Source organism: Pelodiscus sinensis, chromosome 4 (genome assembly GCF_052426305.1).
Source record: "Pelodiscus sinensis isolate ZL-2025 chromosome 4, ASM5242630v1, whole genome shotgun sequence".
Lineage (NCBI taxonomy): Eukaryota > Metazoa > Chordata > Testudines > Trionychidae > Pelodiscus > Pelodiscus sinensis.
This window is the reverse complement of record NC_143055.1, coordinates 130,109,405-130,124,162: the sequence shown is the minus strand read 5'-3', so window position 1 is coordinate 130,124,162 and position 14,758 is coordinate 130,109,405. Positions and strand designations below refer to the sequence as shown.

At 40.3% G+C, this 14,758-nt stretch overlaps 1 protein-coding gene across 1 annotated transcript in view; it reads left to right on the top strand.

The window, feature by feature from the left end:
• The window catches only part of ANKRD17 (ankyrin repeat domain 17), a 137,630-nt gene that overhangs the window by 66,562 nt on the left and 56,310 nt on the right, over positions 1-14,758 (top strand). Inside the window, 6 exon segments of the mRNA XM_075929383.2 lie at positions 776-932; positions 3,519-3,666; positions 3,990-4,137; positions 7,715-7,948; positions 9,360-9,454; positions 12,996-13,233. Of these exon segments, the coding sequence (XP_075785498.2) occupies positions 776-932; positions 3,519-3,666; positions 3,990-4,137; positions 7,715-7,948; positions 9,360-9,454; positions 12,996-13,233 (1,020 nt within the window).

Genomic DNA, 14,758 nt, shown 5'->3' with positions numbered 1-14,758 from the left:
TGGGGTTGATTCTTTGTGCTATCAGGATCCAGGCGGTGGGTCCCCACTGGTGGAAAATCCCCCCAGGAACAGTGAGATACATATTTATCATCAACTCATTTCCACTGGGATGATAAAGTTGTTCGGTGCAGTTCGGAAAGTGAGGGACTAAGCAAGCAGATGGGATATGAAACTAGTGTTCCAGGGAGAAGTGCTGACGGAACATAAATCCTGAGCAGCCTCCGCCACAGAGCTCTATGCAGCTCTGGCCATAACTTAAAGCTGCCTTCTACCTTCCTGAAACATACATAATAATTTCAATAAATAGAACACTAGTGTTCATTTTTCTTGAAAACTTTATAAAAATCTGTATAACTGTGCCTCAAAGAGGTGGTGCAGATGAAAAATGCCTGTTTAGGATACTAAATATAAATGCTTAATTTTAAAACTTGGAATGTACAAATTGCTGAATGAGGTCTTGTTTTGAAATGCAGCTGTGAAAAAAATATTTACAGCATAGCTTTCAGTAACTCAAAATCACTCACTGATCAATGTTTTATAAGAGTTGTCACCTTTGTGCTTTGTGGGAAGGCAGCTGTTACAGGGTCATTGTTCAAATTGCCTGAAATCATTTTTAAGAACACAAATGTCCAATGTACATGATTTTTCCCTATGCTATCAGTTTTGGAATGGTTTCTGCTAACATGTTGAATGGACTGAATTTACATTTTCTTTGTTACTTTTTTGTTTTCCTTTTTCGGTGTATGTATCCACTTATCATAAATTGGAATGAAAGGAATAGGTAAATTATCCACTGCTGACGGTAAAGCATTTGCAGATCCCGAGGTGCTTCGTAGACTGACTTCCTCGGTCAGCTGTGCGTTGGATGAAGCTGCTGCTGCACTTACCCGAATGAGAGCGGAAAGCACAGCAAATGCAGGGCAGACGGACAAGTAAATAGAGCTTTTGCATTTTTTTCTCTGCAATTTGAACAGTCTTTATTGCTGTCCCCCTTTCTTTTGTTATGCAACAGTGACATAGTTGTTGAGATTGACCTGGCTTCACACTATCAATTCTGAGCATATACAGATTGCCCCTCTTCAAACTAGGACTCTCTGGTCCCGCAGCATCCACCATGGATGTTCCAGGACCAGGGAGTCCAATGGAGCACAGCCCTGAGGGGCTGGCAAGGCAGCGGGACTGAGAGTCCGGTGTGATGGGCAGGACGGGGAGGATGGATGGAGGTTGGATGCGGATTGTGGTGTGTTGGGAGTCAGCTGAAAGGCCTGCAGCTGGGCCAGGGCTGGGAAGGTGGGGCTGGTGGTGGTGGTGGTAGTGGTGGGCAGAAATTATCTCCCCTAGTCCTGCAAAATGCCTCATCTGGGGACTGGTCAGACCAGGGAGGTCCAACCTGTATTTTGGACTTTTTATTTAAATTATTTGTTACTGAGAACATTCCAGATAGGAAATGCAAAATGCATTTGCATGGGGTACTGGGAATTTAGAGTCATCAATACTAACTCATTCAAAGAAAATGCTTATTTCATAATCTTAACTTGAACAGAATTTCAAATCTCAAATGAAATCTAGTAGGCTAAGAGCCTACTACAGCCGTGTGCTTTCCTCTTCAAGTTTCTTCAGGAAATGGTGACTCCTAAAACGAGTGGACGAATTAAATATTTTTCTTTAGCTCACTTGCTTATTTTATTTTATTTTTTTTAAAGAAAATGGTTAATATAAGTGGTGCTGATCTAGTTTTAAGAAAAGTTTCTAATGTGAGGGTTGGGGAACAAATAAAATCAAGGCCCTTCTGTGGCCTTTTTAAAGTTAGGGGAAGAAGGATGTGGTCTAATGGTTAAGGCAGTGAAATGGGACTTGAGAAGTGAATTCAGATCTCAGCTCTGCCATACTTCTCTTGGAACCTGGGATAGGTGTCTAATTGGTGTGTATGTTCCCAGTCTTCTGCTGATATATATTATATCACTATTTCACACTTTGTTGTCTTTATTTAGAATACAAGGATTGAGGATTTTGAAGATTGGGACTCTGTTATTTTGAGTGTTGGTACCCAGGGATGTAAATAACCATTAAAATAGTTAACCAGTTAAATAATGAAAATTATACTGTTTAACTGTTGGTGGGCTGGTGAATGGCAGCCAGGGCTGAGTTCCTGCAATGCTGGGGGCCGTAGCCTTGCCTGCCCACCTGGGCTGCTCTGGCATGACCAGGGCCACTCTGGCAAGGGCAGGGGTCCCTCCTGCCAGCCCATTGCGGCCAGTGCCCCACCTGCTCACCCCGATGTGGCTGGTGCACTGCTGGCCCGACACAGATGCAGCCCTGCTTGATGCGTTAACTTTTAACATCTGTAGTTTGTACATCTTCTACCATGATGCGACGATGGTGTTGGTTGGGGCCTCAAAGCACTACTGTAATATATATATATATACACACACACACACACACACACACACACACACACACACAATGGTGAAAGACTGAGCAGTGCAATGACCCAGTATCAAACATACCTTTACTCTGCCAACCCCACAGTTATTGAAATGTACAAACTCTTCGCCTTTTAGACTCCATACAGTCTCACCCACAAGGTTCTAACTAACATTATTAAAGAAAAAATGGGAGTTACCACCTTCCCTCTGCCCTTGTTGAGCAACCTCTCAGTATGCACATAGATTGCCTCTTGATACTATAAGATTCGGGAAGTCTTTACTTATACACTCACATTAAAGCATGACTACACTAAAGATAAAAACTCATGGCTAAGCCATGCCAGCTCACGCGGGCTTATGGGATTTGTGCTAAGAGGCTGTTTTACTATGATGTAGACCAGGGGGCAGGAAAGATGCAGCCCGTGGGTCAGATCTGGTCCTCCAAACCTTTCAAATCCACCCTGCCCTGCTGGGATCCTCAGGCGTGGAGCAATCCCACACCACTCATAGTGGCTGGGTGTTCCATGTGGTGCTCTGAGCCCCTCGTGGTCCTGAAGCACCTTAGGGTACGTCTACATAGCAGTGCTAAAGTCGAATTAAACTACGCAACTTCAGCTCCATCAATTGCATAACTTAAGTCAAATAGCTTAATTCAGCTTTTGGCGCTGTCTACACAGCAAGAGAGGTCTAAGGAAGAACACTCTTCCTTCTACTTCCTTTACTACTCGTGAAATGAGGGTTACCATGAATCATAGTAAGAAGCCTTCCAGCACAATATTATTTCGAAATTAAAGCTTGTAGTGTAGATAACTGTGTTGTTTGGAATAATGCTACTGTGTAGACCTATCCTTAGAGACTAACAAATTAGATAGTGACATGAAGCTCCTTTTGCTCCACTCATCTGAAGAAGTGGATTGCACCCATGAAAGCTCCATGACACTATATAAATATTTGCTAGTCTCTATGGTGCTACAGGACCACTTGTTTTTTTTTTTAATCAGATTTGTATTTGAAAAAAAAGATAGTTATTTCTTTACTCCTTACAGTTGTAGTTAGTATTTCATTTTCTGAAGATGTTGTTTACTTTACTAGCCGCAGTTTGGCAGAAGCTTGTTCAGAAGGAGATGTAAATGCTGTGCGAAAATTGCTTATTGAAGGGAGAAGTGTGAATGAACACACGGAAGAAGGGGAAAGTCTCCTTTGTTTAGCCTGCTCAGCTGGATACTATGAACTTGCACAGGTAGGTTTCCAGTGCTCTTTTACATAGTATGTAAAGTACTGTACTATAGTATACCATTGTCTAGCCTTTATGGTATTATAGAGCCCAAGTAACATTTCAGTTATTGACTATTTATACTTATTTTCAACTGGTAAAAACTCTGCTTCATTAGAAAAAAATTTGCATTGCTAACAGTTTGTATTTTGTGTGTGTGTGTTTGAAATAAGCTTTTACAAGACACGGAGTTGACAAAACAGAATTGTCTATAGAATGTAATTTTAAGCTTTATGACAGTTTGGGCATTTGCTATTTTACAATGACTCTTGTTGCCCATTCTGCCAAAGGTTCTTCTGGCGATGCATGCTAATGTAGAAGACAGAGGTATTAAAGGAGACATAACACCTTTAATGGCTGCTGCTAATGGCGGACATGTCAAAATTGTGAAGCTGCTGTTAGCTCATGGTGCTGATGTCAATGCACAGTCATCAACAGGTAATAAATGTGCTATGATGAAGAGTAATGAGAGTTTTCTGTCATGGAAACTCTTAGGTTTTCGGGGTTTTTTTTGTAGCTTTGTGCATCTGATGTCCTTCTGATGAGTGGGTTGTTCCCCCTCGCCCCCCACTTAGCCACTTAGTATGCATATTGCTTTCATATTCCTTTGAACGATAAAAAATATTGATTCCGGACAAATGGTCAGCATCCCTAGTCTGAATCAAATAGGAAGTTGAAGTCTACATCTGCCTCTTTCATTTTTGCTGTAGCTATTACTCCATCTTCATTTCCAAGTGATAATAAAGTTCTTTCCTGCCCAAATTATAGATTGGTGATCACAGTGTGTATTGTTCTAAACTGTGCAACATGTACTGCACTCCTTGAGAAACATTCTAAGTAGCCAACAGTGCGTGTGAATAATTAATTGTCTGTCCACAAGTCTGGATGCACTTTCAGTGGTAAACAATAGCAGTGGAAACTAGTGATCCAAGAGACGAAATGGTACTACGGGAATGAGAGCAAAAAAGATGTAAAGAAGAAAACAGATTAGATGATAAGAAATAAAATCTGAATTAAGATAGAGGGAAGTGAAAGGGGTAGAGACAGGGTGCATATAAAGGAAAAAAGAAAGAAATGGGGAAAGAAAAGGAAATGTGATTCTAACTGGTGCCCTATCTATTTGCCCATTGTCTATTTGGGACGTAAAGTTTTAGAGTCAAGATAAAATATATGCATATACATCATAATCCATTAGAGTGCCTCCTAGTTGCCACCTCCTATAACAAATCTTAAAAAAAAAAAATCTTTAAAATGATGAGGTAGTAGAGTTTGAATAAATACAAAAAATGCAGAGTGAAATAACACATACCATGATCTGTCACGTGTCTTGTGTCAGGTTCAAAGCAAGTACACCTTCCACCCCCACCTTCCCATGGTCCACTAAGATCACCCACTTTAGGCTACTGGCTCCTACCCACCACCTCACTTGGGGAGAAAGTCGAATTTTGCTTTTTCCTGACTGGAGATTTCAAGACTGCATAGCTCCTAACACCACAATGAGAGATCCCCAGTAAGCCAGATTGCTCAGAAGGGAATATGGAGTAATTTACAGCTGCAGGTAATACTCTGGTGGTAGTCCAGAGAGAGCGCAATAGAAAAAGCCAAGCATAGCTGTTGGCCTTTTTAAGCAAACACATTCATTCTTAAGTTAAAAGCATTTCAGAGAAAACCATAAGAACCTACACAGAGTCTATAAAGTTTACCAGAGGCCATACCCAATCCAAGTAAGGGTTGTGTTAGACTTTAATACTTCAAAACCTATACCTGGGTTTTTTTTATTGTTACAAATTCTTTTGTCTTAGAACCAGAACAGAAACTGGACAAATTGATCAAGAATTTTGATCTTGGCCTCCTGTGACTGGCCATCAGGAGACAATGACCTTCTTGTTACAGTGTAACTTTAAAATGGGTTTTTGAATGCCTGGTTATAGGAATTTGCTTTCTTCTTCCAAGGGATTCCCCAGGAGATCCATTTACACTTATTGTCCCAAAAATCCATACTTGTCTGGCACATTTTCAGTAAAGTCTTTTGAACTCATAGGTCTATCACTTTTGCCTCCCAAGAAGGTTATGTACAATCTTATCCCACAATAATACATGAACTTAATATGGTAAGGTATTTCAAGGATATTGTTGTATCTGTCACACCTTGAAAATCTCCTGTGGGTTGTCAGTGGCAGACATTTTGATAGTGTTCATGGGCTTGGGACCCACACCATGAGTTATGTGGCTGCCTGGACCTTTAGAGCATTGCAGAAGCGAAAATTATGGGTGAAATCCTGGTTCTGTTGCAACATTCCTTTTGACTTAAGAGCAGGATTCACCTTACAGTTCTAGACTGTGGGAAGCTGCAGTTATGTGCCACCTGCGAGACTAGGGCTATATTATTTTGTATAAAAAATAGATTACAAGTATTTGCTGTATTAAGCAGAAAATGAAATTTAAGTTCTATCTGAAGACAGACATTTTCTCTACAGGTAGCTTACCAAATGGTTTTTACATTAATGTTTGGAGAAGCTTGGAGATAACTAGATTGTAAGGGTATTGGCATAGTTTTTGTGGCTATTGATCAGTTTGGCATTGCATAATCTTTTGCCTAACGACATAGTCGTTTGAACTTTGAAATTAATGAATAGTTTCAAAACTGAAACTTCTTTAGCAATGAAAGAAATTTAAGCACTAATCTTTTATTAAGATATAATGAGAAGAACTACATGATAGTATTTTGAGCATAATTTGGGTAGTTTGTTATTGACTACTTACTTGCTTTGGTCAAATGATTGCTTTATTTCTGGCAGAAGTTATTAGACAGGTGGTAATTGTGAAAAAAACTTTTGCAGTACTGTTTTCCATTTCTTTTGCCAGATTATTGTATTCATAAATACTCTATCTCAATGCATAAATTCACAAATGGATCCATTTTGTTTTTAATTCTGTATTTTCTTAGAAGAAACTAGCTTTGAGTAACTATAAGAGTCCTTGCTAGCCTTTCTGAAGAATAGTCTGAAGCCTTGGTTATGAATTGTTTCACAAATAAGTTACTGTCATCAAACTGTTAATAAACAGTAGAAGAGTAGGTATTTTTTTTATTACCAAACAGTTGTCAAAAAATAGAGTATCAGTATCACTCCCATTGCGGGGGGGGGGGGGGGGACGGACAAAAACAAAGAGGGTGCTGCGCAGGGGAGGAATTTTCATTTTGACACGTTGTCTATTTTTCATAAAAGAATGACACCAGGTATATTTAATGAAAATATGATTCCAGCTCTGGATACTAAAAATTAACTCTTCTAAGTTTTGAAAATGTCTTATCCAGGGCAGTTCACTCCACTCTTTAACTGATCTAACGTCTGCTTTCTTTCTGGAGAATAGTATCACTACAGTCTCTGTTACCCTTGGCACCTACCCGGTGCCAAACTAGAGAATTTGCCGAACCTCAGCAAGTCAATATTGTCCAGCAGCATTACCAACACTTTTACTACATACTGGGCTTTTAGAAGACATTTAGGGATAATTTAGAGCAGCACAGAACATGGAGAACCAGGACTACTGTCTTTTAAAAAAAAAAAAAATTATAGGACTGCAGGAAACTTGGCCACATCCGTGGTAAGTGGACATCCAGCTAATTAAAATCATGCTGGACCAGAGTATGCTGAACTTAGAGATATTCAAATGGTACAATGAAACTGAAAACACATTTTAGTTGCAGATTAATGTAGAGAAAAATGAGTGATTTTGTTTCTTTCCAAATCAGGTCATTAGACACATTTATCATTCGGAGTTTGTATGATAGTATTGCTATACTTGTGAAAAGTTGTTCTTAATTGTGATGCTTCTTGAGTCATAACTTGAAAATTTTATTACCTTTTTTTTAAAATACCAATGTTTAATGTTAAAGTATTAGAATGGGCCTGGGATTGTTCAGGATGTAGAAACAATTCCTGTTGCCAAATCACAAACTATCTGAATAACTTTTTCTGGTTTTTTCTCCTCCCCCCCCCCTTTCTGGTACTAGGCAATACAGCACTTACATATGCCTGTGCTGGAGGTTATGTAGATGTTGTGAAGGTACTGTTGGAATCAGGTGCTAGCATTGAAGATCATAATGAAAACGGTCATACCCCACTTATGGAAGCAGGAAGTGCTGGACACGTGGAAGTAGCCAGAGTGCTGTTAGAAAATGGAGCAGGAATCAATACACATTCCAATGAGTTTAAGGAGAGTGCGCTTACATTGGCTTGTTACAAAGGTGAAGTATTAAAGCCTTTATTTTTTTTGTAGTTTTCCTAAAAAACTAGTTTACTTAAAGAATGTTATGTTGAATATGAAGTTTTGTAATTAAAAGATTAGAGAGAGAGAGAGAGAGATTTATTAAAAACCAGAGTTTGATCCTTTGATCCTGAATTTAGTACCTTCCATTAAAATCAGTGGGGCCACTTATGTAGTAAGATGTTGTTAACATAAGAGTATCAGAGTCTGGTCCTTAAGTTGAATCTCTTACTTTCATGAGGTTTAAAATCTTGTCAGTAAAATAATCAGTAAAAGTGCAAATTTTCATGAAGAAATTCAGTTTACTGAAAATCGGTGGAATAATTATTATGCATTATAAAAAAAAGCTCTGAAAATGAACTGTTAAATAAAATATGAAGAACATTTCTAAAAGCACTTGAGTAATAAACCCTTATTAGGAGAAAATGTGGGGGAATAAAATAATTTGTAATAGTTTAATGTAATTGCTCTGGACCAAAACAGCTGTGTACCTTGGCTGGAGATGGAAAGTAACCATCTGGTCAGATAATCTTAGGTTTTGTCCCTTATCTTCTTGACCTGTTTATCTTGAGGTTGTTCATCTAGAGACATTGTGCTATCTTCCTGATCATTTCCTAAAACCCTGCTATTAAACTAAATCCACCTATACATACAACAAATTATTCCTGTTTAGCCATATAATAAATACTTTCCACAAACTGGTCAAATAACAGTACAGGCAGTCCCCGGGTTACGTACAAGATGACTGTAGGTTTGTTCTTAAGTTGAATTTGTATGTAAGTCAGAACTGGTACATATTGTAGGGGAAACTCTAGCCAAACATTTCTCCAGAGCTCAGTTTTATTCTCCCACACCTCACTTCCCTCAGTCCTTTATTCTCAAGCTGAGGTGTTTGCTGAGAAAAGCCGCTCCGCGTCTCCCTGGTCTGCTGGGGGGGGGAGGGACACTAGCTTTGCGTCTCCCTGGTCTGCTGGGGGGAAGCAGCTAGTGCGGGGTTGCCTCACCCCGTTTGTAAGTAGGGATCTGATGTAAGTCGGATCCATGTAACCCGGGGATTGCCTGTAGTCCTAAATGGACATCAGCCTTTCATAAAATACTTACCAATAAATTTAGCATTAAATCATTTAGTCTGTAGTATTTTTCTGACATCCTTTTATCTGAAATCCTTATAAATCAGTATGAAATTTGTTCTATTAATTTAATATTCTTATAGCATTTCACATGGAATATCTGCACTTATATAATATTTTAATGATTAAATAATGCGGGCTGTCATTTTTACAGTAAAAGTCTGATTTTTTTTATCCTTGCACGCATGCACACACAAGAGAAGAATGTGACTTGCTGAACAGGTTTTTGAAGTTTTTAATAATTATGTATTTTCAATTTAGGCCATTTAGAAATGGTGAGGTTTCTTCTGGAGGCAGGTGCAGACCAGGAGCATAAAACAGATGAAATGCACACTGCTTTAATGGAGGCTTGTATGGTAAGAAACAAATACATTGCTGTAGCATGGACGCATGTTTAGCATTTCTCCAGTTGCTGGAGAAGATCCACAAAACAACGTTCCTTTTGTCTATTTGGTGCACAGTCTAACTTAAATTATCTATGTACATTCATTGTACCTCATTATTTTTATCTTCCCCCATACTCAACAGAGGGTGAAGAAAATATGGTGCAAGGCAATACTTCTCTAAAGCAGAATGTTCTAAATTAGCACTTACTTTATTCTTCACAGTAGTCATATGTTATACTTGGGCGATTCTCTTGTCTGCTGTGCCAGCACCTGTTTGGCCATGTTCCAGTAAAAGACTTTAGAATTTGGTTATTTGAGGCCTGTGCAAAGAAGTCTTGGAATAAGTGAGTAATTCACTATAACCTCCATACTCCAGGTGTCCCTAATTTGGAAACACTCATGGTAGGGATCCTGGCAGGCAGAGGCAGAAGCAGCTCTATGTGCTGCTGTGCCCCCTTCTGCCCTCAGGTGAGAGAATGGCAGTGCAGCAAAGCAACGTGTTCTGCCGGAGGCATTCCCCACTGTTTCTACAGCGATTTGGGGGTGGTGCCGGGGACCGGCGGGATGCTGAGTGCCAAGTAAGTGCCCTATTCCCATCCCCCTCACTCATTCCCTGGCCTGGCAAAATCTTTTATCTGACAAACCATGTTTCTTAGCATTGCCTGATTAAAGAAGTTCAAGTGTATTTTACTAGACATTCACAGGCTCATACCTTAACTATGTGTTTTGAAAGAAGAGCTTTGAATTGAAAGGTAACCTACAGATCCTCTCACAGGGTCCCCACAGGGCACATTCGGCCTGCCAGACTCTTCTGTCCACTCTCAAAGCTCCCACCTGGGCAAGCTAGCTCCCAGCCCTTCCCGCTCCCTCCCCCCTGCTCTGCAGCCTGAGCTCACCATGCCAGTTGCCCCAGTGCTCCAGCTGGGTGGTGTGGCTGCAGCTCCGACTGGGTATTGTGGCTGAGGCTCTGCCTGCCCCAGTGCTCTGGGTGGTGAAGTCAGATGGTGGAGAGCAGAGGGAGTCGGGGGAGGAAAGCAGGGGAAAGCTTGAATAAAGGGGGAGTGGACAGGTCCCTACACAGCCCTCCAGTGTGGCCTTCAGGCCAGAAAGTTTGACCACCCCTCTCCTAAACTGTAATATATCCTTGACCTGACCCAGTGGTCACATTAAAATGTGCAATTAACAGATACGTTTAAAATGTGTATGTTCTTTCATTTTAAACTAAGGATGTGAAGGAGTAGTCGACTACCCGATAAATAGGAGCTTATCGAGTAGCATTATCGACTACTCGATCACCCCCCGCCGCCCCCCCCCCCCCCCCCCGCTGCTTTGCACTTTTAAAGGGACAGAGAGGAGCCAGTGTGCAAAGAAGCCAGCTCTCTGGTCCCCCGCCCAGTCTCAGGACAACCTTCACACTGCCACTCTGCAGTTTTAAAAGGGACACAGCAGTGGCAGCTGCCCCCCCCACCCCACCCCCTTCCGACTCCCTTCATGCTGCCACTCTGCATTTTTAAAGGGATACAGCAGCAGCAGCTTGTCTGTCTCGGCACAAGCCGGCTGCTGCTGCTGTGTCCCTTTAAAAATGCAAAGTGGCCAGCATGAGCATTATCCTGAGACCTGGCAGGGAACCAGAGAATGAGCCAGAGTCTTTGCACGCCAGCTCCTTTCTGTCCCTTCAAGAGTGCAGAGCAGCAGCCCAGAGTTGGCTCAGACTGTGTCTACGCACAAAAGTGAGCGCTTAAAGTGCCCTTCCTTAACAACTAGTCGAGTAGTCAATGGAAATTCCATCGAGTACTCGATTAGTAAATTAATCAATACTTTACCTCCTTATTTTAAACTTCTGTACTGATTGCTTGTCTTCGCCTGACTGCTGAAGGCATTCTGCACATGCTACTACATATCAGGGACGCTTGCTTTTTTCCATGCATTCCTCCTCCAGCTTCTTGTACAAAAAGGGTTGCTATGGATAATATGACTCATGACCATTTTAAAACACTTCAGAGGGGTAGCCAAGTTAGTCCGTACAGGATAAAAGTAAAAAACAACAAATTGTATGGTAACACTTTAAAGACTAACAAAACATGTCAGGACTATGACATTGGGGAGATTGCATAGGTGACTACAGCCTTTCAAAGTTAGTTTGATTTTAAAAAAAATGAGATATGGTGATCATCTTTTTCATGCAGTATTTTATTTTAGTTCAGTATTTTGGTCTCAACTACAGTCATCCATCATCCAGTTAAAAGTAATGAAATTCATTTCTCACACAGTATTGTTCTAACTTAGTATTTAGTTCCTATGGTTGTGGTTTGTTAACTTATGACCCATACAATTCTCAACAAGAATTGTCTAGCTGCCTCTGTCTGAGCGAAGATTACTTTTCTTTCCCTCAAGCTTACTCTTTGTCTGTATAGGAGTTGGAAGATTTGGGTCTCTTGCATGACAGTTTAGAGAATGTATGTTGTTTATATTAATAATGAATAATATGGTTATCCCATTTGCCATTTAAGATATTGATAGATTTATTTGAATTCTTTCACTTTTGATTAAATGTAGAGTACTATCCATGTCTTTTTTTAAATAATAATTTTCCATATAGTTATCTTGTTGCAACACCAAAAATTGAGCGTGTAATCTTCAAATGCAGTTCACCTATCCTAAACCTATTGACCTATAAGCTGTGAGAATGCAGCCCCATGAAATAACATGTGGGCAAATACACAAAAAAACTCTGTATGTGAAGGAGTTATTGGAATATTATATCAAGGTTTCCTATCAAATAGTGAAGAGGAAACAACTGCTTGTAACTGTTTTCCCTTCCTTTTCACCTAAATTTATAGGTGTTTTCTTTGTATTTTATCATGACTCCCTCTTTCCTCTTGGACAAAATTTCCAAGAATTTTTTTTTCAGTTACATTTTGTCTGCTTTGATTCTATTCTCCATTTTTATGTGAGCAATGAAATGAATCTCAAATTTCAGCATCTACTGTGTAGTAAAAGCTAACTTCCTTGCCCATTCTGCTGATTTTAGTTATGTACTTCTTTGAATTTGTCCACTGGCTTCTTCTCGTTCACATCAAATAAGTGTTTTATCTTCTTGAAAACTCTGTATAACTAAGTAAACTTTATAGAGCAATCCCAGCTTATGATGTTGTCTCTCTTAACATTGCACCTCCCAAATCACTAGTCTCCTGTGCTGAATGGTTTTTAGTTTGTCATAAATATCTCCGTGCTGTTTCTAGACGGCTCTTCTGCAAAGGAAATTGGCTGATACAATGAATATTTTTGACAGAAAAGTTTTTTTTTAAAAGTGGGGTCAGAATTACATTAGAATCTTCTTAACTTGTTTTGATTTATTTTTTCATAATTTAATAAATTCTAGTAAATTTTGGTATGAAAAGTCAAAGTTAATGAATCCTCATTGCAATACTTTTGTAGTGTAGTAGTTACGGCAAATCTTGTGTTTCCTATATTTGTATTTTGTTCATCTTATGTTTTTTTGCATTCTTAGGATGGCCATGTGGAAGTTGCTAGGTTACTTCTTGATAGTGGTGCTCAAGTGAACATGCCTGCGGATTCTTTTGAGTCTCCATTAACATTGGCAGCGTGTGGTGGACATGTAGAGCTGGCAGCATTATTAATTGAACGTGGGGCTAACTTGGAGGAGGTAAATGACGAAGGATATACGCCGCTAATGGAAGCAGCCAGAGAAGGTCATGAAGAGATGGTGGCATTATTGTTAGGTCAAGGTAACTACAACAATATGTCTGCTCAGTAGAATTGAAAATATTATATGGTCATCTAGAAATATGAACATCAATGGATAATTTAAAAAACTAATTTCAGCACTAATTTTTGGCATTTTTTTCCTATTCAAATATTCTCTCCCAGATGCACAATCTGACCTTTTTAACAAAACAATAATCCTGACATGAAATTAGATCAATTAGTGAGAAATAATTTACCAGTTGCTCATCTGGAAATGCATTTTACAGAATATCATTTCATACTAATTAACCAATATATATGCTTTAGGTTCTTTGAGTGCTTGCTCATGCCCATTCCAAATAGGTGTGCATGCTCAGCATGTGCACAGGTGCCTGAAGTTTTTCTCCTAGCAGTACCTCTAAGGGAGTGTCTACAGTGACCCTCCCCCCATCTTGGTGCCATTCTTGCACAGTATATGGGGCACTGTGCTTCCACCCCATTCTCAGTTTGTTCTTGCCGCCAGTGAAGGTGCATCAGAACAGCTCTCCTGCACCCTCAGCTGTTGTTTCTCCATTGTTGGTCTTTCTGTAGTTAATCTGTAGTATAATTTAGTATAGTTGGTCCCCTTAGGGACTTTGCCCCGTTCTTCTATGTTTAAACTTTGCAGAGCCTTGAAACATGCCATGCCAGTGAATGACCCATGTAGAAGCTGCCTGCACTGTGCTGGTGAGACCCACATCAGCGACAGGTGCAAAATCTGATACAGAGGCCGTAGGGGAGGGAGGGAAGGTGGTTTGGAATGCATGTAGTCAACAGGATTAACCAATAACCTGGGCTTATCATGTAGTCTACAGGTTGACATCCCTACTCCTGGGTAAGCATGACTTTAACTTGTGATAAAACATGTCCAAGTTCAAATCTTCCCTCCCAGAGGTGGAAAGGAAGGACTTCAAGGCATTCCTGGAAAGGGCACAGTGGCAGCCAGGGCAGCCCTCCAAGGAGCCTCCCAAGTGATCAACACGGCTGCCCAAACGACGACCTCAATATCCTTGCACAGGGCATCATGTCTTCTCGTGGCAGGCCTGTACTCTGAGGCTCCTTGCAAGAGCCATCCTTTTGATGGCAAGGCTCTGTTTGTGGAGCAGGTATTAAGCTCAACATCCCAAAGGACTTCAGGGTGACACTAAAGACACTCAACCTCTGTGTCCTAAGCACATAAGAATGGCTACACTGGGCCAGTCCAAAGGCCCATCTAGCCCAGTGTCCTGGTATTGGCCACTGTTGGAAGACAGATGTCCCAGAGGGAGTGAACAGAAACTGGTAATCATCAAGTGATCCCTCTCCTGATATCTATTTCCAGCTGCTGCGAGACAGGACACCATTCCTACCTATTCTCGCTAATAAGTATGGATGAACCTAACCTCTATGAATTTATCTAGTTCTTTTTTGAACCCTGTTAAAGTCCTGATCTTCACAACATGCTCTGGCAATGAGTTCCACAGATTGACTGTGTTCTGCATGAAGAAAAACATTTTTGTTTGTTTTTAAACCTGCTACCTATTAAGT